General features: G+C 38.0%; 7 protein-coding genes across 7 annotated transcripts; 4 read left to right on the top strand and 3 right to left on the bottom strand.

Annotated features, from left to right (window-relative positions):
• The first annotated feature begins 518 nt into the window (after positions 1-518).
• Positions 519-1,262, top strand: LOC108860520 (SKP1-like protein 13). The gene has a single exon (XM_018634387.2). It carries the CDS (start codon positions 554-556, stop codon positions 1,121-1,123), a length of 570 nt encoding a protein of 189 aa, XP_018489889.2. The 5' UTR covers positions 519-553; the 3' UTR covers positions 1,124-1,262.
• Positions 1,263-1,989: 727 nt separating this feature from the next.
• On the top strand, positions 1,990-4,972 carry LOC108861679 (methionine aminopeptidase 2B). The gene is made up of 11 exons (XM_018635607.2): positions 1,990-2,282; positions 2,579-2,624; positions 2,708-2,806; positions 3,023-3,122; positions 3,216-3,361; positions 3,447-3,538; positions 3,610-3,704; positions 3,932-4,028; positions 4,108-4,251; positions 4,336-4,553; positions 4,640-4,972. Exons 1-11 carry the CDS (start codon positions 2,117-2,119, stop codon positions 4,748-4,750), a joined length of 1,314 nt encoding a protein of 437 aa, XP_018491109.1. The 5' UTR covers positions 1,990-2,116; the 3' UTR covers positions 4,751-4,972.
• Positions 4,973-5,073: 101 nt separating this feature from the next.
• LOC108861682 (uncharacterized) lies at positions 5,074-6,203 on the top strand. The gene is made up of 3 exons (XM_018635609.2): positions 5,074-5,565; positions 5,673-5,879; positions 5,965-6,203. Exons 1-3 carry the CDS (start codon positions 5,137-5,139, stop codon positions 6,106-6,108), a joined length of 780 nt encoding a protein of 259 aa, XP_018491111.2. The 5' UTR covers positions 5,074-5,136; the 3' UTR covers positions 6,109-6,203.
• LOC108861678 (methylenetetrahydrofolate reductase (NADH) 1) lies at positions 6,144-9,329 on the bottom strand. Its single transcript, XM_018635606.1, has 10 exons — positions 8,804-9,329; positions 8,637-8,719; positions 8,400-8,573; positions 7,956-8,129; positions 7,749-7,849; positions 7,526-7,637; positions 7,214-7,294; positions 6,934-7,111; positions 6,476-6,810; positions 6,144-6,381 (listed from the first exon to the last, which is right to left on the bottom strand). Exons 1-10 carry the CDS (start codon positions 9,264-9,266, stop codon positions 6,304-6,306), a joined length of 1,779 nt encoding a protein of 592 aa, XP_018491108.1. The 5' UTR covers positions 9,267-9,329; the 3' UTR covers positions 6,144-6,303.
• A 1,711-nt stretch (positions 9,330-11,040) lies between these two features.
• LOC108861680 (putative histone-lysine N-methyltransferase ASHH4) lies at positions 11,041-13,159 on the bottom strand. The gene is made up of 12 exons (XM_018635608.2): positions 13,015-13,159; positions 12,855-12,942; positions 12,675-12,771; positions 12,485-12,584; positions 12,323-12,401; positions 12,070-12,241; positions 11,924-12,004; positions 11,694-11,847; positions 11,530-11,560; positions 11,356-11,446; positions 11,237-11,285; positions 11,041-11,159 (listed from the first exon to the last, which is right to left on the bottom strand). The coding sequence occupies exons 1-12, from the start codon at positions 13,033-13,035 to the stop codon at positions 11,088-11,090; spliced, it is 1,035 nt and encodes a 344-aa protein (XP_018491110.1). The 5' UTR covers positions 13,036-13,159; the 3' UTR covers positions 11,041-11,087.
• Positions 13,160-13,834: 675 nt separating this feature from the next.
• Positions 13,835-17,056, top strand: LOC108862949 (cysteine protease ATG4b). Its single transcript, XM_057010631.1, is given in 11 exon segments — positions 13,835-14,896; positions 14,899-14,994; positions 15,067-15,152; positions 15,237-15,287; positions 15,397-15,587; positions 15,589-15,774; positions 15,961-15,973; positions 15,975-16,088; positions 16,365-16,420; positions 16,512-16,582; positions 16,788-17,056. Coding segments are annotated over 11 exon segments (1,227 nt in total). The 5' UTR covers positions 13,835-14,613; the 3' UTR covers positions 16,868-17,056.
• LOC108862948 (F-box/kelch-repeat protein SKIP20) lies at positions 16,954-18,592 on the bottom strand. The gene has a single exon (XM_018637222.2). It carries the CDS (start codon positions 18,435-18,437, stop codon positions 17,169-17,171), a length of 1,269 nt encoding a protein of 422 aa, XP_018492724.1. The 5' UTR covers positions 18,438-18,592; the 3' UTR covers positions 16,954-17,168.
• Between the last annotated feature and the right edge of the window lie 3,052 nt (positions 18,593-21,644).

Here is a 21,644-nt window from a genome sequence, read left to right as displayed (position 1 = left end):
AGGTATATAGCCAAAGTAGATGCGCTTGGCACTGGTTCGGTTCCTATTGCAAAAGTGTATCTTGATCATTTCCATTGGGAAGATGTAATGAAATATCTCAAAAGTAATTAGTAAAATACTAATTGAGTATTATTTTCCTATTTTAAATTTGGGGGCTCAAACTAAAAAGGAAAAATTTGAACAAAAAAAAACTAAAAAGGAAAATCCAATTAATATTTTATTATTACCTTTTAAAAAATCAAACGTTGATATGATTATGATGGTAGATATATATCTATGTGATGATGAAAATGATTATGGTACCAATGCATTAGGATCATCTAGTAGCTCATTTGGTGGTAATGTGTATGTTTTATTGAATTTCGGCTAGGTTTTTAAGTCAATTTTTTTGGTTTAATTTATAAGTTTATTTGAAGAATGTTTCAGTGAAATTATGTAATCCAATGATATAAAACATAATATCATCATAGAAAAAAGTCAAAAATAATTTACTTTCATTAATAGATAAATATTTTGTAAACTTGACGTGCTTCTATAAATACACCTTGGATGCATGGACTCGTCACTTCATTCACCACCGTTACCATTCATTCGCTCTCTCAGTTTTCTTTCATCACCAACGCAGCAAAGCACGACGATGGAGAAGGAGAAGAAGATGTTCGTGTTGAAGAGCTCCGATGGTGAATCCTTTGAAGTCGACGAAGCGGTGGTACTTCAGTCGCAGATCTTGTCGAATCTTGTTGAAGATTGCGAAACCGCTACTGCACACAAGACGGCGGAAGTCACAGGCAAGATCCTCGCGAAGGTGGTCGAATACTGCAAGAATCACGTCGCTGTAGTCGCCGGTAGCGAGTCTTCTTCCTCCTCCTCCGGTGATGCTCTCAAGAAGTGGGACGCTGAGTTCATCACGCAGATGGATCTGTCCACGGTCTATGATCTCCTCATGGCTGCGAACTACCTAAGCATCGAAGGTCTATTTGATCTCACGTGCCAGAGAGTCGCTGATGAGATCGCAGCATGCAAAGACCATAAGGAGATTCGCGCAAAGCTCGGCATCGTGAGTGACTACACAGCAGAGGAAGAAGCAGAGGTTCTCAAGGAGAACGCGTGGGCTTTTGATTGATGAATGAGCGGGTTAATCTAAACCCTAGCTACTCTTTTCTTTTCGAATCTTTGTTTAGTGTGTGTGTTTTCGATGCTTTAGATTGTACATAGCTTTCTTGGGTTTGATTCTGTGAATATGAACCTTTCTTGACGCTTAAGCAAGATTTAGTAAAAGCAGAGGATGATGAGAAACTGCGCATATATCTAGAGAAAAAAAATTATGTACATGTGAAGCTTGCGTTTTAAGAAATCTTGTCAATGATCGTTCTCTACTAGTTCTGAGTCTGACACCAAGCTCTCTATCGATCTATCTAACGTACTTTTTCTCATCGGCTTTCCTATGCACAAACTCAATATTTTAATGGCTCCAACTGAATCTTTACAAAAAGAACCAGAGTTGCTTTCACTGACATGACACTGACGTGACTCTTCTTTTTGTGCTGGATTATGTTGACTCCTCCTCATTGAACATTCATCATTATGCACAACGTTAAAACAAGAAAAAGGCAATACGGTACTAAAATCAAAGGATGATGATGATTGGATTGCGTACATATCTAGAAGAAGGTTTCACTCTTGCTAGCTTATTCTGATGCTAAATGCTCCACAGACGTTTGTACTTCAAAAATGTATTGGGAGTTTAAAAAAACTTACTTTGAACCCAAACCTAACTAATCTACTGACATTTGAGTCTTTAACATATAGTTTCCGCCAACACAAGATAACAATACCATTGGACAAAACATGGACTCTGTTTCAGAGTTCTATAATGTGAATAATTAAGTAGCATTATAAAGCCCAACTTGGGCCCATTAATATATGTCGTGAAGGCCCAATAAGGAACGGAAACTGTGTGAGCTGACATCATAACGCGCAGAAAGCTCTGAGGGTTTCCCACAAAGGCAAGACAGAAAAAAAGTATCATCGGAGGTGTGTAAGAGAGAGAGCTATAGGGTAAAAGACAGAGACTTGTCTCCTGCTTCTTCTTTGTGTGCATTAAGAATCGATTGAGATGGCGAGCGAAACCCCTGAAGTTGTTGTAGCTCCCGTGGTGGTGGAGAACGGCGGCGCCTCCAAAGGAAAAGAGGAACAATCATTGGAGTCTGAGCTTTCGAAGAAGCTCGAGATTACAGAGAATGCAAAAGAAGAGAACGACGAAGAAGAAGAAGGAAGCAAAGGTGAATACTTTATTCTTATTCTTAGTGTTCTGATCGATCAAACTAGTTTTGAGCTTCTGCGTCTCTAATTCAATCACCCATTAAGAAAAAAAAGGATCCTTTTGATATCTCTCTGTGTTACTGATTATGTAAATTGTGGAAAGTTGGCTTTTTTGAATGTTTAGATTAGCTTTATAAGACTTGAAGTATGGTCTTGTCGTTTGATGTTCTTAGATTGATCCATTGTTCTGAGAAATCGATGAGTTCATCATTAGTGTATGTATGGTTGATTAACACAATGTTACTTCTTGTTTAAGCTGAGACTTCAACGACTAAGAAGAAGAAAAAGAAGAATAAAAGCAAGTAAGTCATGTTTTTTTTTTTTTTTTGTTCGTCTTTACTTTTGATGTGCTACTTTAATGATAGTTTGCTTATGTTGTTTGCAGGAAGAAGCCTCAGCAGACTGATCCACCTACAATCCCTGTCGTTAAGCTTTTCCCATCTGGAGATTTTCCTGAAGGTGAAATCCAACAGTACAAGGATGAGTAAGTTTCCCATACAACTACTCTGTTTGGACAGCTTTATAGTATGCAATATAGGCTTGTGTATTTACTTCATACACATTCTGTCTTTTATTCTGTTGAACTCTATTGGATTTTCAGTATTTTTTTTCATGTCAAAGGCTCTTTGTTTGTTACCTTCTGTCACACTCTCTGTTCTCTGACCTTTTGAGATTATGGATCTTGATCTGTGTAATGTAGCAATTTGTGGAGAACAACATCTGAAGAGAAGAGAGACCTGGAGCGTTTGCAGAAGCCAATATACAACTCTGTACGCCAGGCTGCTGAAGTTCATCGCCAGGTTCACTTTTATTTCAGATTAAATGACCATAGATTGATTGCTCTCTTTTTTTCTGGGACTTTTATATATATTTTTTGTTTGGTTATTTTTCAGGTTAGAAAACATGTAAGAAGCATAGTGAAGCCTGGAATGTTGATGACTGATATATGTGAGACCCTTGAGGATACTGTTCGTAAGCTTATATCAGAGAATGGTCTGAAAGCTGGTATTGCTTTCCCTACAGGATGCTCCTTGAATTGGTTGGTTCTAACTTGTTCTTTCAACCTTCTCTTTCTATTCTTCTTTTAGTAGTCTTGTTTCTCTAATGGCTTTTTTAACTTGCAGGGTTGCTGCTCATTGGACACCAAACTCTGGAGACAAGACTGTGCTTCAATACGATGATGTTATGAAACTTGATTTTGGAACACATATTGATGGTATGACTGCAAATTTCGCTCTTTACAAATGTCAGATAGCAATTAACATCTCTCTCTCTTTTGTTTTGCAGGACATATTGTTGACTGTGCATTTACAGTTGCGTTCAATCCTATGTATGATCCTCTCTTAGCAGCTTCCCGTGAAGCTACGTATACCGGTATCAAGGTACTTATTGTTCTTTTGCAAATGTGCAACTAGTATTAGGATGAAGCATTTTTATAGTATTGTTCTACTCGGCTTGTTTGATTATGTTGTCTTCATCCTCTTTTATATTTCTCTTCATGTTAGTACTTTCGCTGCTGTGGAAATCCAACTTAATCTTTAGCGTACAAGCTCCAGTGTGAAGTGATTTCTCAACCTCTTTGGTGTGTGTTTTTTTTTGGCTGGTTCAGGAAGCTGGTATCGATGTTCGTCTCTGCGATATTGGTGCTGCCATTCAGGAGGTCATGGAGTCGTATGAAGTTGAAATCAATGGAAAGGTCTTCCCAGGTACTGATCTAATGTCAAATCTAATGTCTAATGTTACATCAGTACCAGTTTAACCTGTTCTGTTGTCCTTTTATTGCAGTTAAAAGTATCCGGAACTTGAATGGGCATAGCATCGGACCATATCAGATACATGCGGGGAAATCCGTTCCAATTGTTAAAGGAGGCGAGCAGACAAAGATGGAAGAGGGAGAATTTTATGCCATTGAAACATTCGGATCAACTGGTAAGGAAAACTCAGCTCATAAGCTATTTAAAAGATCAAAAAGTCAACCAATGATTGATCTTCTGTATTGTGATTCTATTGCAGGGAAAGGATTTGTGAGAGAAGACTTGGAATGCAGCCACTACATGAAGAACTTCGACGCTGGTCATGTCCCCTTGAGGTTGCCTAGGGCAAAACAACTCCTCGCCACCATCAACAACAACTTCTCGACTCTAGCCTTCTGCAGAAGGTACTTGGACCGCATTGGTGAAACCAAATACTTGATGGCTTTAAAGAACCTGTGCGATGCTGGCATTGTTCAGGTAAACTCCTCTCACACCAAGTATAAATGATCCCTAGTTGAACAAAAAAGAGCTAAAAAAACTCGTCTCTTGTTTTTTATTTTCAGCCGTATCCTCCTCTATGTGATGTGAAGGGAAGCTATGTATCTCAGTATGAACACACAATCTTGCTCCGACCGACTTGCAAGGAAGTTGTGTCCAAGGGAGATGACTACTGAGTCATCAGTTCCTCTGTGGTTTTTTTTTGGTTCTGTTCTTTTCTTTCATATCATATGTACTGTGATTGAGATTCAGATCCTCTGTTTTTTACTCTGTTTTTCATATCATATACTGTTCTTGAGAGTTGAGATTGTAGTTGTACACTGCGTGTTTTTTTTTTTCTGGTCGTTAAAACACATCTGTGAATCACTTTTATAAAGCTTCAATGTCTGTTCAAAATTTTTTTTTGCATTGAAAATGAATTACCTTAATCTTCTTTTTCATTAAAGAAGTGGCGTAAAGCTTCTTGCTTTCGGTTAAAAAGTGATCTTTTATATAAAGACACGGCAAAGAAGAAGAAGAGATAACACTTAACAGAGAGAGAGATTTTAGCTAAACTAAATCAATGGCGGCGATGATAGTAAAGGCTGGACTTTTCGCCGCCCTTCCTCTCCGTGGTCAACTCCCTCGTTGCTTCTCCTCTTCATTGAAAACAACGACTACGGTAGTGGCAGTTTCTCGATCTCTTGGAATCTCTGCCGTTAATAACCATCACCGTCGAAGCTCCTGGCCTCGAGTTACTACTTTCTGCACGGCAGCGACGACGGTTTCAGCGGATGAACCGGAGAAGAAGATCGAGTCTGTTGAGGAGGAGGTGGAGGAGAATGTGAAGGAGACGGCGAATCTGTTAGACATAAGAGTAGGAAGAATTGTGAAAGCTTGGCAACACGAGGAGGCTGATTCTCTCTATGTTGAAGAAGTCGATATAGGTGAAGCTGAGCCGAGAATCATCTGCAGTGGTCTCGTCAAATACGTCCCTCTCGATCTCCTTCAGGTCAGCTTTCATTTGTTCCCAACACTTCAACTCTGTTCTGGTCTTTGTTTTTGAACTTTGCCTCATTACTAAGATTGAAAGAAGAATCGAATATGTGAATGTATTAGGGTGCATCAGTTGTGGTGTTGGCTAATCTGAAGCCAAGAAACATGAGAGGAGTCAAGTCATGTGGGATGCTTCTCTGTGCTTCCGACTCATCCCATGAGAATGTTGAGCCTCTGGTTCCACCACAAGGGTCTGTTCCTGGGGATAGAGTTTGGTTTGGTAATGAAGAAGATCTTGAGCAGCTTCCTGAGCCTGCACCTCCTAACAAGGTCTTTTACTTTACTAACAAAAGGTCTCTCTTAGTCTTTTAGTCCTCATGACATTTCTCAAGTTTTGTTAAACCTTTCGTTGCAGGTTCAGAAGAAGAAGATGTGGGAAGCGGTTCAACCGCTGTTGAAGACTGATGATTCTGGTGTTTCGATGCTTAAGGAGCATTTGATGCGGTCATCTTCTGGTCTTGTTACTTCCAACACTTTGAAAAATGCCAACATTTCTTGATTTACTGTATTTGTTTTCAGAGAGAGATTGAGAGAGATAAAGAACAAGCCACCAGAGCCGAATTTTTTTATTGCAATGAAACTGATGTTTTTCTTTTTGTTGATTCATCAATAAGGGTTGTTTATAAAGAAAGATTACAAAAACAAATCACTGGAAATCGAAAAGTTTCCTCATCCCTGTTGGGTTTCTCAGAGATCAAGCAAAAACGGAGAATATATCACCATTGATATAGTCGTTGTCCACTAAGCTTACCAGGAAGTAGCTCTTCTTCACCTGCATATTTGATAAGATACCAATCATCATTACAAGTTCAAATACCAATCTGGTTTGAGATAAGAAGAGAATGGAAATGAAGAAGATTCTGTACCTCCTCGAGCAACTTTCTAGAAGGGTCATCCTCTGGGTACAAATTAGCCCAGCTTCTTGACCAAATCTCGAAGGCTTCGTCTTTCCAGACTTTGAAACTGGCTGGATCCACAATTGTCGGTTGAATAATCTCCTTAGCTGGGAACACTCCCCAAGTAACTGCATTCACATCGGCTTCACCAACGTTTGATACCCAGTTCCCTGCTTTGTTCACGGCCATGTAGGTGATAGAAGGAAAAGCTTTGGATTTCTCCACTAGTGTGTCTAGCTTATCCTCTGAGCAGAAGAACTCTAGGTAAGCTTTCTGGTAGACGTAACCACCAGGACCACCCCACCCTGCAAAGTTCCCAATGGAGTTAAACGTTTTTGGTATAAGCTAACACAACTACTAAACGGATAAGCTTTATAAACAGGGGATCAATCATTTCTATATGAAGAAACAATATATAAATGTATTACCAATAGCTGGGGAATCAGATTTGGCTGCGTTGACTGATGGTTGGCTATTGATGGTCAAGAAGCCGTTGGAGTTGATTTTCCCGAGCTTCTCGTTAATGATCTTTGTCTCTGGCTGGAGTCCATCTAACTCAGACCATGGACTGCTCTTTAAGCTTCCAAGGCAGAGTTCCTTGAATTTCTGGTTTGTGGCATTGTTTTCAAGATAACTTGTAAGTGATTGCGTATAAGGTGAAAGATGAACGAATCAGTTTATATGGCTGCTAAGAAAAGGAAAGGCTACCTCTTGAACATCTTCAATGCCTTTCAATGGGACGACCCATTCTTGTTGAAGCTTCTTGTCACGTGCTCGTGGGCGCATGAACTGTCAGCAAATGCATATAGAGATCAGCAACATTTGTTGGCAATAAAAGACACATAAGCAAAAGGGCACACGTGAAACAAACATCTTCTTATAATGGTAGGGGAAATAGCACTATAGCAGTATGCAAATATAATCTTAAGCAGATGAAGTAGAGCAACTCAAAGACATTTCCTAGTTCAACGTAAGAAATCCTAAAGTAGATTGTCACAAAAGCTAATGAGTATGTGGTACCTGATAATCCGAAAGGGTACCATATGATGCACTGCGTGAATCACCCCAACGTCCTTGTGGGAAGTCATTCCAGCCTTTTGTTCTAGATATGTAGCTCTTTGGACGGTTTGCCCTGCAAAGATGCAGACAAAAACAAATGGTATTATTCTCTCCGTACATAGAAGTTTGTCTGCATCAACTGGCGAGACAAAATCAAAAGAAGAGAAGCATAATGAAGGTTTACCAGAAAATGGGGCGAACATCTTCCTTAGTACGGAAAACATTTGCTGGGCGTCTCCAAGGTAAAGAACGAGTAACCTTTGACTCATCAATCAGACCAAGGTTCTGCAAGTTCAGCACCAATTGTTAGGTTCTCCAGTGTCCATAAATGACATATTTTTATTATGCGTGGAATATAAAAGAAAAGAGATTGAAGGAAACAAGGAACAACCATTAATATCCCAATAGCTGATTTGTCCATGTTCAGTGTGTAGAGATGCAGGGTAGTGATTCCATGAGCCAATATCTTTTTGCACATTTCTGTTGCAAAGTGAATACCAAAGGCCTTAACAGCTTCTTCATTGTCCTTGATAGGCTCCAACGCAGCAGTGAGCTCAGCAGGTATCTACAGCATGAATGGAATATTAATGCTATCCGAGAACACTAGTAATAAGACATCACCAAGGGTCTAACGTAATCTTATATGATCAAAAAGCAACGACATATATGCAGTTAAACTCAAATCTAATCTTAAAGCATTTAAGCAGAAAGACAACATGTGTGTACACATTGCAAGCTATATCAATCTAATCTTACGCAGTTTAAACACAAAGATAACATGTCTCTACACATTGCCAGCTATATCATTCAGAACAAGAGATCACTGAAAATGTACCTTGGTCTTGCAGAAACCAGCCATACGCAAGAACCCCTTGTAGTTAGAGATAGGCATAATCCCAGGAACAATGGGACAGTTAATCCCAATTTGCCGACAGTCATTCACAAACTTGAGGAAAATATCAGTATCATAAAACAGCTGCGTCACAATCAGATCTGCTCCAGCATCAACCTGTTCCACAAAACCAAACCCATCAGATCACCAAACACACACAAAAAAACACAAAGCCCAAACCTTTTTCTTCAGGTAAGCAAGATCACTCTGATAAGACTCAGGAGTAGCAAGCCCATCAGCCTCAATCACATCCGGATGAGCCTCTGATTCCAAAAAAAAAAAAACATCAACAAAACCAAACAACGAAGTTTCCAAAAAAAAAGGAAGCAACTTTTTTGAATAACTACCAGGGTAACCAGCAACAGTTATCCCAAAGTAATCACCATACTTGCTCCTAATATGATTCACCAGATCCAACGCACAAGCGAACCCTCCTTCCACCTGAACGAACTTATCCTGGCCATGAGGCGGGTCCCCTCTGAGCGCGAGCACGTTCTGGATCCCGTTGGATCTGATCGTCTCGAGCGCGTGGTCGATCTTCTCCACGGGCATGTTGGTGCAGGTGAGATGCATCATCGTCTCCACGCAGATCGCGTTCTGCATCCTCGAGGCGATCTCGAGCGTGAGATCCGCGGTGGACCCGCCGGCTCCCCAGGTGATGTCGCAGAAGGAAGGTCCGTGGGAGACCAGTCGGTCCATCCGCTCGAAGAGATTCTCGACGCCGTCTTCGGTTTTCGGCGGGAAGAACTCGAAGGAGAAGGCGGTTTGGCCTTGCTCCGTCACGGACTTGATCTTGTCTACTACCTTCATCGTCGACGGTGAGATTCGAATCTTAGATGTGGGATGAGTTATAGTAGTGGTGGAGAGGCAAGTGATCTCTCTCACTCGAAGATCTTTTATAGTACTAAAAGGTTTGGTGGTGGTAACTGGTAAAACTAATTTTATTTAAATTTGTTTATTTTTGTATACATATTATTATCATAAAATAGTATTTGCAAAATAAGATTAATTAACTTGTGTTATTTTATGGCAAATTTCATGTTTTTTCTAAGATTAGTAAAAGTATTTTTGTGGCATATACACCTTATATATGTATACTAGGTGTTTTCTTGCACCATGTGCAATGATGAATTTTTTAAAAGTTAAATTTTATATTTAAAAATATAATTTATTAATATTACATATTTTATTATTTTTACCAATAATTAATATAAATATCATTTAATTAAGCATAAAATTTAGAGAAAATATATAATTTTAATTATATTTAAGAATATATATGTATATATAAAGAGTTAGAATCTTATATAAAAAATGATTTATTTCTTTTGGTTAAATGTAATAGATCAACTTTTACAAAATTACTAAAAATCATATAAAAATTGTATAGTTATCAAAAATTAAAATTAAACAATATTTATATAATATGTAGATATCTAAAAGAAACTAATGATATTACGATTAAAAAAAAAATATATTTTTAAATCAGAAAATTTAGAAAATTTTAAATAATAAAAATTGTATAATTATAAAAGTAAAATTATATAATATCTCGAAATTAAGTATGTCATATTTGAATATATTTATTGTATTAATGATTTATGAGTTATTATCATATTCTACAAAGTTTACCAAAAATATAAATCAATATTAAATATAATATATGAGTTATTGTCATATTCTAAAAAAAATCTAAAAATATATATCAGTATTAAATATAATTATCCATGTCATATTTAACCATATGACATGTCATCAATTTTGATAGCTATGTCATAATTTTTTTCGGTAAAACGACCGTAGAGAATACGTGTTCCCTATCTTAACACATGTTACGTAAACTAACGGTTTCTCTTTTTGATTAAGGTTGAAATATTGATACATACTTCACTACTCCCTCTAATATGTGACGTTTTAAAGAAATTAATTTGTTCAAAATTAGATAATGTTTTCAATTTTAATGTTAAAATTATTAGTTTTTATGTTATATAACTATTTGATTTTTAGCCTGTTTTGTTATTGGTTAAAGTAGATTTAGGTGCAAAAAAAATTGTACAAAAAAATTTAAAATTAAATGTTTTTTATTCAATGTGCAAAACCATAAGACATCAACTAATAAAAAAAATAGGCGAGTATTTCGTTCAACATACAATTAAGCATATAAATTTCTAAACTATTCAGCTAAGGTAGGTGAGATAAAAGACCCCACATCACCTACCACCGGAACCCAATCCACTGTCGTTCACCGGCGCGTGGTATTAACTGCTACAACGAATACTCTAATCTACCGACGCTGCAGCCCAGAAGCTTCACGTGCGCTTATTTAATAAATAGTTGGGACTTACAAACAGAACAAACCGGCTACTGGTTATGGTCCTCAAATAACCAAATCCATTCCGGTTTTAACATCAAAAACACTTGGGTCTTCCAAACCATTTCACATACATTCGAGTTGGTGGATACAACAACAAAGTCTACACTACACACATCATTTGCCAACCGAGACAGTTTGGTTGGTTACTATCAGGACTGGTTACTATAGCACATACACTCCGGTTAAAGACAACTTTCAACTATTCAAGAGAAATTAAAAGGTGAAAGAATGGAATCAGAACGTAGGCTGAAGTAGTATCAAACAGCTATGAGCTCCCAAACTTCTCTGGACAAGTCGATGGTCTCTGTAACACCATCCTCGTACATGACCTGGACAAAGACGAACTGTTTATTCTCATAGATTCACAAAACGATGGTGAACAACAGAACTGAGAGTTGAGTCGTACCAAGTGCTTTCTTGAACACTCATCAAACTCTCTAATGATGCCAAAACACCTGAAAATATCCAAATACGTCACAAAATGAGTCCGAGAATCAATTTACAGGAATGCAGAAATGTATTTACCTCTGGTTTGTGGAACGTGCCAACATGATTACCACACCAATGCAGTTCGGGCAACATATTTTCCTCTGGTCATGAATGTTCCGAGATTCTCCTGACGCATCCAAATTGTTTTTTCCCTTACCTCTGAATCGAGAAAGCTTGTCGAAAATCGAGCTTTTAAGAATTAATACTAACCGGGGGCCTGTCTGCCTCGAGTCTTTTTAACCTAACACCACATTGTTTGCAATAACTAAAAGTTGACCGTTTATAGCATTACCAAAAATATAATCATGAGCCAATTCAACAATGCCATCTATATGTAAGCTTATGATCGATATAGATTTCAATTTCAGTCTTACCTTGGGTGGTTTCCTAGTCACTGCTTTACATGCCGTTTGGTTCACAGCTTCATCCGAGTGTATGTTCTTTGTTTTACTAGCTTTTGCACCTAGCTTCTTCCTGCAACAGACTGCACCACAGTAGCAATCTTGATCTGCACCAAACTGAACAAACCTGCTATATATCTTAGTATCACAGTATCACGAAGGGGCTTCATCGGCAGTGATAGTGAGGAAATAAATGTTCTTACTGGTAATCGTAGGTCAAGTGCTCTCCTCTGTTTATGTAACGGCTCGCAAAGATGCCGATCCTTGTCTCTCCATCGATAATCCTATTAAAAGTGTCATATCAAAGTTACTTTGATCATAAGAAAAGTGCATGAGAAGATGAACAAACCATTTCTGCATCTCTGCGTTAGGATTGCAGCTGTGATTGATATATCTTGATTTATTTCCCTTGTAAGTAGCATCAATCACCATGTTCGAGTTTATCTGGCACAAGTAGAAATTTGTCTCCTCCTTATGCTTCATGTTCCTAAGCCTTTCTTGAAAAACCTTTTCGTCTATAACTACAAATCGAGTAATAAATGTCACCACAGTAAGCAGTACAATAGCAGAGTCTGTTATAAGAAACCAAACAATCACAATACCTTCCCCAACATATTCGATGACAAACTCTCCTGGATTGATATCTTCATCTGCTACGATCCCATATCCACATTTCTCTGTCTACAAGAAAACAATCTATTCAAAACATTATGCATTCTTTTGTAAAAGGCCAACAACTTGTAGCAGCAGCAGCATACACCAACCTGAACTAGTTTCAGTTTCTTGATACGTCTTTGTTGGAACGGCTTGTTAGTGCACTCACATCTACACTGGCAACTAGATGAACAGCTTGAGAGCAAAATCCTGTAAAAAAACGAAAAATGAGATGATGGTTAAGGAACATATAAACTACAAGATACACCACATACCAATAAACAATTAAACATCACATACCCACAACTGCAGTCAGTGCCGCATAGAGTTGAAGAGCAAGAACAGAAGATGCCATGATCTTTAACCTTCTTGTTGAACTTCTTATCCAGGTATATATCTTGAAACAGTGATCATTGTGAAAACAAAATCCAAAAGCGTGTGTTGGAAGTAAAATAAAAACTTGACAAGTTGAAAAGATACTGCGCTTTATGAAGTTCAATTCCTCGGATTCCCCAATCTGCTTCGAGAACTTTATGAATCCTTTACTTGTTTGATTCTGATCGGAACCCTAGAAAAAATCAGAGAAGAACTTTTAAAAGGCAATACGAAACAGAGAAATCAGACTAAGATCGAACGTAACCTTCTTCTTAGCGGTACTCATAGCAATAGACACAACGATCGAAGATCTTCGGTGGTGTATAGGTCGCTGAAAATTTTCAAAACCCTAATCGGACTGAAAAATAAGAAGAAGAAGATGATGATGAAGAAACAATGAGAGTGAAGAGTCGCGAACAGAAAAAAAAGAAACGAGCGGCAGTTGTGCTGGATTTGAAATAAATAAATCTATAATCGGGGAAATGGAGGGTAATATTGTAATTTTGTAAAGAGAAATTGCCAAAAATACCATTTTCATAGTACCACTTTTCATGTTTACACTAACCACTTTTACCACTACTTTTAATGAAGAGTTTAGATTTGAACGTTTAGGATTTAGGGTTTAGATTTTATGTTTTAGGGTTTAGATTTGATGTTTTAGGGTTTAGGGTATAAAGTTTAGGGTTTAGAGTTGAGGATTTAGGGTTTATAGTTGAGGTTTCAGGGTTTAGGGTTTAGGATATTGAATTTAGGGTATATAGTTTAGGGTTTAGGGTTTAGAGTTGAAGATTTAGGGTTTAGGGTTTAGAATTGGAGGTTTAGGATTTAGAATTTTGGATTAAAATTTTGAAAAACATATAAAAATAAAGATATAAGAGTCTTTAACATTTTAATAAAAAAGGTATTTTTGAAAATATGTACTTAGTGGTGGTAAAGATGAATAATGGTACCTTAAAAGTTGTATTTTTGAAAATTCCCCTTTTGTAAATGATGGAGGCCTTGTTTAATTAAATTAATTCAAGCCCAGGGATTATGATTGGTAACGCACTGTTTAATTAATACATTAATCTAATCTAAATGTGTAGATAAATTACGGTAAGAAAAAAAAAAGAGAGGAGAGAGAGATGATAAACACGCGATTGATCTTCTGACCAATTCAAAACTTCCATTCTTCGTCTCCGTTAATTCGCACTCACGTTATCCCCTTCGTCGCCGGAGGTCTTATCTCCGTCGTCACTAGTCAGCCTGAACGATTCTACTAGGTGTCGAAAATTGTTGAACTGTGAATCTGTGTGCCTCTGTTTTTCTGGTTAATTTGAGCTCATACTCTCTCTTGTTCCCCTGTGACTAGTGTGCTTATTTCCTCGAGTTGACGATGCTACAGTTGAGACTAACTGAGTGATCACTGTCGATCTACGAGAGGCAAGTAGTGCGTTAGAGCCTTAGAGGTCTCGAGTCGATTGCATGAGTTGTGTCATGAATTTGTAGTTAGTGCTATGGATTTGTTCAATATGGAGCCTTTAAATATCAGATTCAAGTAGCTATGGTGCCTTTATATATCCTCTTTGATTCCTAGGTTCGAGTAAAGAAAAGATTTCTAGGCTGATTAATAAACCTGTCGAAGTTTTAGCTCGTTACTGATTCTTGATCATAGAAGATAATATGTGAGATTTTTTTGTGGGTTAGGCTTGTTTTTTCTTACATCAGTTTGGATCTAGGTTTTAACTCTGTGTGTGCCTTTAGCCTGTTCAATGTTAACCTGATCTTGTTTTTGATCTCTTATGCTTCTTATTGCAGACAAAAGATAGATTTCTCTGGTATTAGTAGGCATGACATGTTGCATTTGGTGCTATATGTCTAGGTGATGAAAGCTATATGTGATATGTTTATTGCTTCAAAATGTTTTTCATCAACCCCAGTTGAGAACTTTGATAAATCACCAACTTCTCTAGTGTCAGATTCGACACTTCCTTTAGTTTCGCAAACGCTTAGGGAGGCTTCAACACCCGAGCATCAGCCAGGTTGTACCACACGTAATGGTTGGACAGTGATTTCTATGGCTAGTTGGGCGATCAGGAGACTTCAAGACCGTCTTTTAGGGCCGAGTAGGACCGGCATTTCCAGCAGCATAAATGAGATATGGCTACTGAGATTTGTTATAAAATCTCAGAAAGTGAATCGTCAGAAGTAGCAGATGCACTCAGACAAGACTTTTGTTCCTTGATACTAATGACATATCGTAGAGGTTTGTATATCCACTTCAACTCAAGCTAGCTTTAAGTGGGTCACAGGAAAAACTCATTGTGTTATTTTACAGGTTTTGAGCCTATTGGTGATAAAACTTATACTAGTGATGTCAACTGGGGTTGCATGCTCAGAAGTGGCCAGATGCTCTTTGCACAGGTTTGCTTTTGTGAGTAGTTATCATCTTATAGCTTTAGGCTTCATATTTCTCTTAACATATGGTCTATGATTCATCTTTAACAGGCATTGCAATTTCAAAGGCTGAGAAAGTCTTGGAGGAAAAAGGAATCTAAGGTTAGTTGTGTTGTCAAGTCCATGACAATATACAATACTAGGAACATCCATCTGGTTGATCACGAATCAGGCCATTGAAAAATGAGCTTTGTTTGGTCTGAAAATGCAGCCGCCTGAAGAGGAATACTTAGATATCTTAGAACTTTTTGGTGATTCTGAGGCTTCAGCATTCTCGATTCACAATCTTATACTAGCTGGAGAATCTTATGGCCTGGCTGCTGGCTCATGGGTAGGACCATATGCTGTTTGTCGATCATGGGAAGCATTAGTTCGGAAGAGAAGAGAACAAACTGGTGTTAAAGAATTCGTGTTCCATGGCTATTCATATCATTTCTGGCAGCGAAGATGAGGAGAGAGGTGGAGCTCCAATTCTCTGTATAGAAGATGTCACCAAAACTTGTTTGGAATATTCAGAAGGAGAAACTGAGTGGACGTCAGTTCTTCTCTTGGTCCCATTGGTTATTGGACTTGACAAAGTGAACCCAAGGTTTGTGATTTTATCAAATTTGATTGCTATACGCACGTGAATCTAAATATATACTATGGAGTGGATATGATGGTAATGGAACTCGTGTGCAGTAGTGATATATTATGGACTTTTGTCGATGCAACTATTGATATCTTTCTGAAAGAAAAAAGATTCTAATTTTGTTGTCAGGTACATTCCAGATAGCCACTTTCACGTTCCCCCCAAAGCCTGGGAATTTGGGGCGGCAAACCAGGTGCATCATGCCATCAACTTTACATAGTTGGAGTTCAAGAAGATACAGGTTTCTACTTGATCCGCTCGATGTTCAACAGGTATTCCAGACCACTCCTTTTGAATCCACGTTTTAGAATCTGGATAGAATCATAATTACTGTACGTTTGATCTGGCATGCTTTGATTTGATGTTGAGACATCAAGGTGGTCCATATTTTCATTATATTGTCTCTTTCACATTAATCTATCTATTGTCTGATTGGTTTGGGGACAGAAATTGAACTGTTTTTGGACTGTTATTAAATCACAGTCCATGTGCTTCATCCACATTTTGGTCTCACTCACTGATTGAACCTTATCGGCACTGGTTGGTAGGTAGCGACAGGCAACAAAGAAAGTCAAGATGCTGACACCTCGCCTTACCATTGCAAGTGAGTGAGTTGATTGATTCAGTTTTGCCTCACTTACTTCTTTGTCCCCTCATGATTTTCACGTATTATTACTCCTGCTTATCTACTACAGTACTGTACGTTATGTTCCGTTGAACTCACTCGACCCGCCGCTAGCTCTTGGATTCTATTGCCGAAACAAAGGTACTGCACTGGTTCAGTTTCAGTTCGGTTTTTCTTTTATTGAATTTGAAACCAGTTTCTAAACCAGTGCTGTACACCTAAACTCCATGCCGGTTTATTTTTGTCTGACTACACAATTCAATTTCAGTTTCGGTTTCTTAAACAAATATGAATTGGTTTGTTGAACTTGCTACTTGGTAGTAACACGTGATTTTGATGATTTCAGTATGCGAACAACGATGCTATCTGGAGACTCCAATGGCGCTCTCCATTGTTCAGGGTGACTCAATCTCAGAGGACTGGTGACTGTGGAATTGCAGAGTCCACCACTATAACATGTACAGAGACATCTGGTGAGGAGCATGAAGACGAGTGGCAATTACTTTGACAAGTTACACTAAACCATTCTTCTTCATTTGTGCCTTTTCGTCCAGAATAGTACATTTTGCATCTCTAGATACCATTCTTTTTTTACAAAAATACCAAGATTTCATGTTTTGTACGACTATAAAAACACCCTTATATACTGGATTTTCGTATAACTCAAAAACGTCGAGTCAAGTCTCGCTCTTAAAACAGAGATTGTTCATTCTTCAGCTTCGGATCATCAGACGTAGATTGAAGCATAGGAGAAAGGTAGACTAGAAAAGCCAGAGGGAGTGCTGACGTGGCTCCACTTCCCGCCATTTTTCATCATCATCGTCCCACTTTCTTCCCCGCCGCCGCCAATCATCGCCACCGCTTGACCACTCAAGCTTCCCGCGAAAACCGACGTCATCGTCGTCACCGGAAGCCGAATCGTTTCCATAACCAACTTCCATCTCGTCGAATCGTCCTCAACTTCCCAACGAGGCTGACACTGTCTCTGGCTGTCAACAAAGCACCACAACTTGCAACCTCTGAACTCCCCGGCGGATCCAGCATCCGCGGCTGTTCGACCTCTCGGGCTCAGATCCGGAAACGGCCAAACATTCTCCACTACAGACCACGTATTCGAAACCGGATCGTAAACCTCAGCGTCGGATCGGAACTGGCCTTGCGTCTCCGTCCCGTAACCGCTCAAAACGCAGAATCCAAGATCCGCCGCAGCCATCGAGAACCCGTGACACTCGTCCCTCCCTTCCCTCATCGGAGGAATCGCCGACCACTCGTCCTCCTCCACGTCGTACACTTCCGCCGACTTGATCGCGTTCTTCTGATCATCATGCCCTCCGGCGACGTAAACCTTCGTCGGACCGACGGCCGCGCAGGCGAAAAACGATCTCGCCGACGACATCGGCTTCCCTCTCTTCCACCCCCTCCCCGCCGCGGAGAAATCAAGCACGAACACGTCCTTGACAGGCTGCAACGTCTCCGGATCCCACCCGCCGATCAACAGCACTTTCCCCGCGTCCTGCAGCGCGACGCACTCGCAGAACAGAGGAATCCGCTCGGGAATCGCGACGCGGTGCCACGTGTCAAGCGTCGCGTTGTAAACGCTTAATCCGTAAAGCGGCGTTCCAATCACTCGCGGCTGCTGAAACTGCTGCTGCTGCTGTTGTGAATGAGACTCTCCTTCCTCCTCATCCTCCTCCTCTTTCTTCTTCTCACTCACCTCACCGTCCACAGATGAATTAACCGGAGACGAAGGTGAAGAAGTCAATGGCTGAACAAGACAGAGAAGAGACTCGTCTTTCCCAGCTCTTCGCCGTTCCCGCTCAAAAGAACGGTCGGAGACTAAGCTTCGCCATAACCGCGAAACTGATTTCATGGAAGAGTGAAACTCGAACGGAACTCTAACTAGACACTCCGTCGCTAATTCCTCCGGTAGTCCCGAGATTAAATCCCGACGACTCTGAAAGTCTCCTCTTACTTTAAATTCCTCCGACACTCTCATGATTTCGTTATCTTCTTACTACAAGACCTGGTAAGTTTCTTAAAACAGAGTATTTTTTTTTATTTGGACAACACTTAAAACAGAGTATTAAAAGCAAGGTTTTGTGATTTGACTGGAAACTATCGTGTAAGACACTCGAGAAGATCTGATTGGTAAGCGAAGTAGCAAAGGGTCCTTTTATAGGGGATAAGATGCTGAAGAAGACGGTCCATAGATAATTATCACCTTTTATTTTTATTTTTTATAGTAATTTCTGCCGCATCTCTATTATTGTCATCACTTAATTATTCTTGATATTTCCGAACAAACAGACAAAAATACTGTAAAAGAGGAATTTAAAACTTTTTAGGGGAATTAGGGGACATAACCATTATAGGAAAAAAATTAAGAACATAGCCATTATAAGCCATGTGCTATGATATACCATATATTATCTACAATATATACAAAATTGCCCTCACTTATTCCATCTAACTCACGCGCTTCTTCTTCCTATTTGTTTATCTTACTATTTTTTTTTCAGTAACAAAGTCACAAAACCTGTAAATTTTGTGAAGAACTTTGCAAAAGATTCTATTGTTTTATCAAAACGAAGGAATCAAAGTGAGTCTGGTCGAATTGAAAAGTATAGTAGTTTATTTAATCATTTTCGAAGCCATTCCAATGTGTATTATGGATTGAAACGTAGTTTTAATGGATTTAAGAAGATGAAGAATCGATGGATTGAATTGGGAAGATGAACAGTAATTTTGAATAACCTATTCTATTCTATTTTAAGATCATAGTATAGTATGGTTTGGGTTTAGAGTTTGGTTTAGGATTTGGGTTTAGAGTTTGGGTTTAGGATTTGGGTTTAGAGCTTGGGTTTAGGTTATGTGGTTTGGGTTTATGGTTTAGGGTTTGGGTTTCGGGTTTAGGATTTGGGCTTAGGGTTTAGGATTTGTGTTCGTTTGTTTGTCTTTGTCTATACTATATGATATTTGAAAATAGTATAGAACAATGTTGCATGGATTTAGAGTTTAGGATTTGAGTTTATGTTTAGGGTTTGATTTTAGGGTTTAGGATTTGGGTTTAAGATATAGAATTTGGGTTTAGGGTATAAGGATTTGGGTTTAGGGTTCATGATTTGGGTTTAGGATTTATGATTTTGGTTTAGGGTTTAGGATTTAGGATTTGGGTTTAAAGTTTGGGTTTAGAGTTTGGGTTTAGAATTTGGGTTTAGAGTTTGAGTTTAGAATTTGGGTTTAGAGTTTGAGTTTAGGATTTGGGTTTAGAGTTTGGGTTTAGAATTTGGGTTTAGGTTTGTATATGGTTTGGGTTTATGGTTTAGGGTTTGGGTTTAGGGTTTAGAGTTTAGAATTTGGGTTTAGGGTTTATGATTTGAGTTTAGGGTATATGGATTTGTGTTTGTTTGTTTGTCTTTGCCTATACTATATGATATTTGTAAATTGTATAGAACAATGTTGCATGGATTTAGAGTAGTAAAGTTTATTGTTCGCGTTTTATCATACGCCACCATTTCGTCATGTATGTTTCATTTAATGTAACCTCGTTCTTGCTTATTACGTTTAATATGTTATACCTGTATAAACCGTGATACATTGCTTGAGGATTGCTTGCTAGAGGATTTGGGTTTAGAGTTTGGGTTTAGGGTTTGGGTTTGGGTTTAGGGTTTAGAGTTTGGGTTTAGGGTTTAGAATTTGGGTTTAGGGTATATGGTTTGGATTTAGGGTTTAGGATTTCGGTTTAGGGTATATGGTGTTGTGTTTATTTGTTTGTGTTTTTCTATACTATATGATATTTGTAAATAGTATGGAACAAATTATAGTATGAGATTAAGGTTTAGGATTTTGGTTCAGAGTTTGAGTCTAGGGTATATAGTTTGAGTTTAAGGTTTAGGATTTGGGTTTAAGGTTTAGGATTTGGGTTTAGGGTTTAAGATTTGGATTATGTTTGTTTGTTTGTCTTTACCTATACTATATTATATTTGTAAATAGTATAGAATAAATTATAGTATGGATTTAGAGTTTATGATTTGGATTTAGAGTTTGAGTTTAGGGTATATGGTTTGGGTTTAGGGTTTGGGTTTAAGGTTTATGATTTAGGGTTTTGGGTTTATGATATATGGTTTGGGTTTTGGGTTTAGGGTTTGGGTTTAGGGTTTAAAATTTGAGTTTGAGGTTTAGAATTTGAGATTTGGGTATATGGATTTGTGTTTGATTGTTTTTTGCTTATAGTATATCATATTTGTAAATATTATAGAGCAAATTATGGTATGGATTTAAAGTTTAGGATTTGGGTTTAAAGTTTGAGTTTAGGGTATATGGTTTGGGTTTAGGGTTTAGAGTTTGAGTTTAAAGTATTTGCTTGTTGAATGATATCTTAACGTTCTCGTCTAATTATACTATTTCCGCGTCATGGTATAGATTGCATCTCTGGACAAGAACTTACAATCTCAGATTAGTTAAGTTAAATGTGTTATGATATAGAAGTGAAAAGTCTATTCTACAATATATGTTTAGTATAACATTGAGCATATGAGTTTTCTTTTCACTTTGCATTTCTTCTTCACGCGCTATAAGGGAGAGATTCGTCCATTTTGAACATAACTTGTCACATCAAAGAAGTATTACTGTAGCATGGCTATATTCTTCATTTATGGACTTGCTATGAATATCCAGCAAATTGCCCAACTTTTTATCTAGTTTGTATCATACATAAATATTTTCTGGAGTGGACAATCCAAACTAGAGTTGCTTTTTTTTTGTTCATATCCAAACTAGAGTTGCTTTCAATGTAAAATGCTTTCTTTGTAGGACTAACAACGATCTGATGCAGGCTGATCAGGCAATTTTAGTTAAAAAAATTCTCGTATCAAACCACACCGAATAAATTCATTCAAAATGTCTACTAATAATTTGTTTTTCATACATGTCGGCTTAATTTTTTAAAATTACATCAGAGTACAGTCACACTGAATCAATAAAATGTCTACTAATAATTTAAGTTTCCCATATATGGGATGGGCCACACGATTTCGATTTTATTCATACTAGATCTATTTTCCGCGCTACGCGCGGATAATATACAATATTTTCACCATTTTAATTTATGTTTATTTGAAAGTAGTATTACATAATATTTGATCAAAAATACTATAGAATATCTAACCCAATAAAATATTTTATTATTTCTTTAACATGGTGA

The sequence above is a fragment of the Raphanus sativus genome, chromosome 5, assembly GCF_000801105.2.
Source record: "Raphanus sativus cultivar WK10039 chromosome 5, ASM80110v3, whole genome shotgun sequence".
In the NCBI taxonomy this organism is placed as follows: domain Eukaryota; kingdom Viridiplantae; phylum Streptophyta; class Magnoliopsida; order Brassicales; family Brassicaceae; genus Raphanus; species Raphanus sativus.
This window is presented reverse-complemented; position numbering and strand designations above follow the sequence as displayed.

What these genes read in the sequence shown, in the direction of transcription:
- LOC108860520 (XM_018634387.2), top strand. Translation starts at nt 554, where the DNA reads ATGGACTCGTCACTTCATTCACCACCGTTACCATTCATTCGCTCTCTC.
- LOC108861679 (XM_018635607.2), top strand. Translation starts at nt 2,117, where the DNA reads ATGGCGAGCGAAACCCCTGAAGTTGTTGTAGCTCCCGTGGTGGTGGAG. An exon ending in TTTTGGAACACATATTGATG is followed by an intron (nt 3,539 to 3,609) that starts GTATGACTGCAA and finishes TTTGTTTTGCAG; the next exon opens with GACATATTGTTGACTGTGCA. An exon ending in TGAAACATTCGGATCAACTG is followed by an intron (nt 4,252 to 4,335) that starts GTAAGGAAAACT and finishes ATTCTATTGCAG; the next exon opens with GGAAAGGATTTGTGAGAGAA.
- LOC108861680 (XM_018635608.2), bottom strand. Translation starts at nt 13,035, where the DNA reads ATGAGTACCGCTAAGAAGAAG. An exon ending in AACGCAGAGATGCAGAAATG is followed by an intron (nt 12,005 to 12,069) that starts GTTTGTTCATCT and finishes CACTTTTAATAG; the next exon opens with GATTATCGATGGAGAGACAA. An exon ending in CACTTGACCTACGATTACCA is followed by an intron (nt 11,848 to 11,923) that starts GTAAGAACATTT and finishes GATATATAGCAG; the next exon opens with GTTTGTTCAGTTTGGTGCAG.
- LOC108861682 (XM_018635609.2), top strand. Translation starts at nt 5,137, where the DNA reads ATGGCGGCGATGATAGTAAAGGCTGGACTTTTCGCCGCCCTTCCTCTC. An exon ending in TCCCTCTCGATCTCCTTCAG is followed by an intron (nt 5,566 to 5,672) that starts GTCAGCTTTCAT and finishes TGAATGTATTAG; the next exon opens with GGTGCATCAGTTGTGGTGTT. An exon ending in AGCCTGCACCTCCTAACAAG is followed by an intron (nt 5,880 to 5,964) that starts GTCTTTTACTTT and finishes CTTTCGTTGCAG; the next exon opens with GTTCAGAAGAAGAAGATGTG.
- LOC108862948 (XM_018637222.2), bottom strand. Translation starts at nt 18,437, where the DNA reads ATGAGAGTGTCGGAGGAATTTAAAGTAAGAGGAGACTTTCAGAGTCGT.
- LOC108861678 (XM_018635606.1), bottom strand. Translation starts at nt 9,266, where the DNA reads ATGAAGGTAGTAGACAAGATCAAGTCCGTGACGGAGCAAGGCCAAACC. An exon ending in CTGGTTTCTGCAAGACCAAG is followed by an intron (nt 8,130 to 8,399) that starts GTACATTTTCAG and finishes TTCATGCTGTAG; the next exon opens with ATACCTGCTGAGCTCACTGC. An exon ending in GTACCCTTTCGGATTATCAG is followed by an intron (nt 7,295 to 7,525) that starts GTACCACATACT and finishes ATTTGCTGACAG; the next exon opens with TTCATGCGCCCACGAGCACG.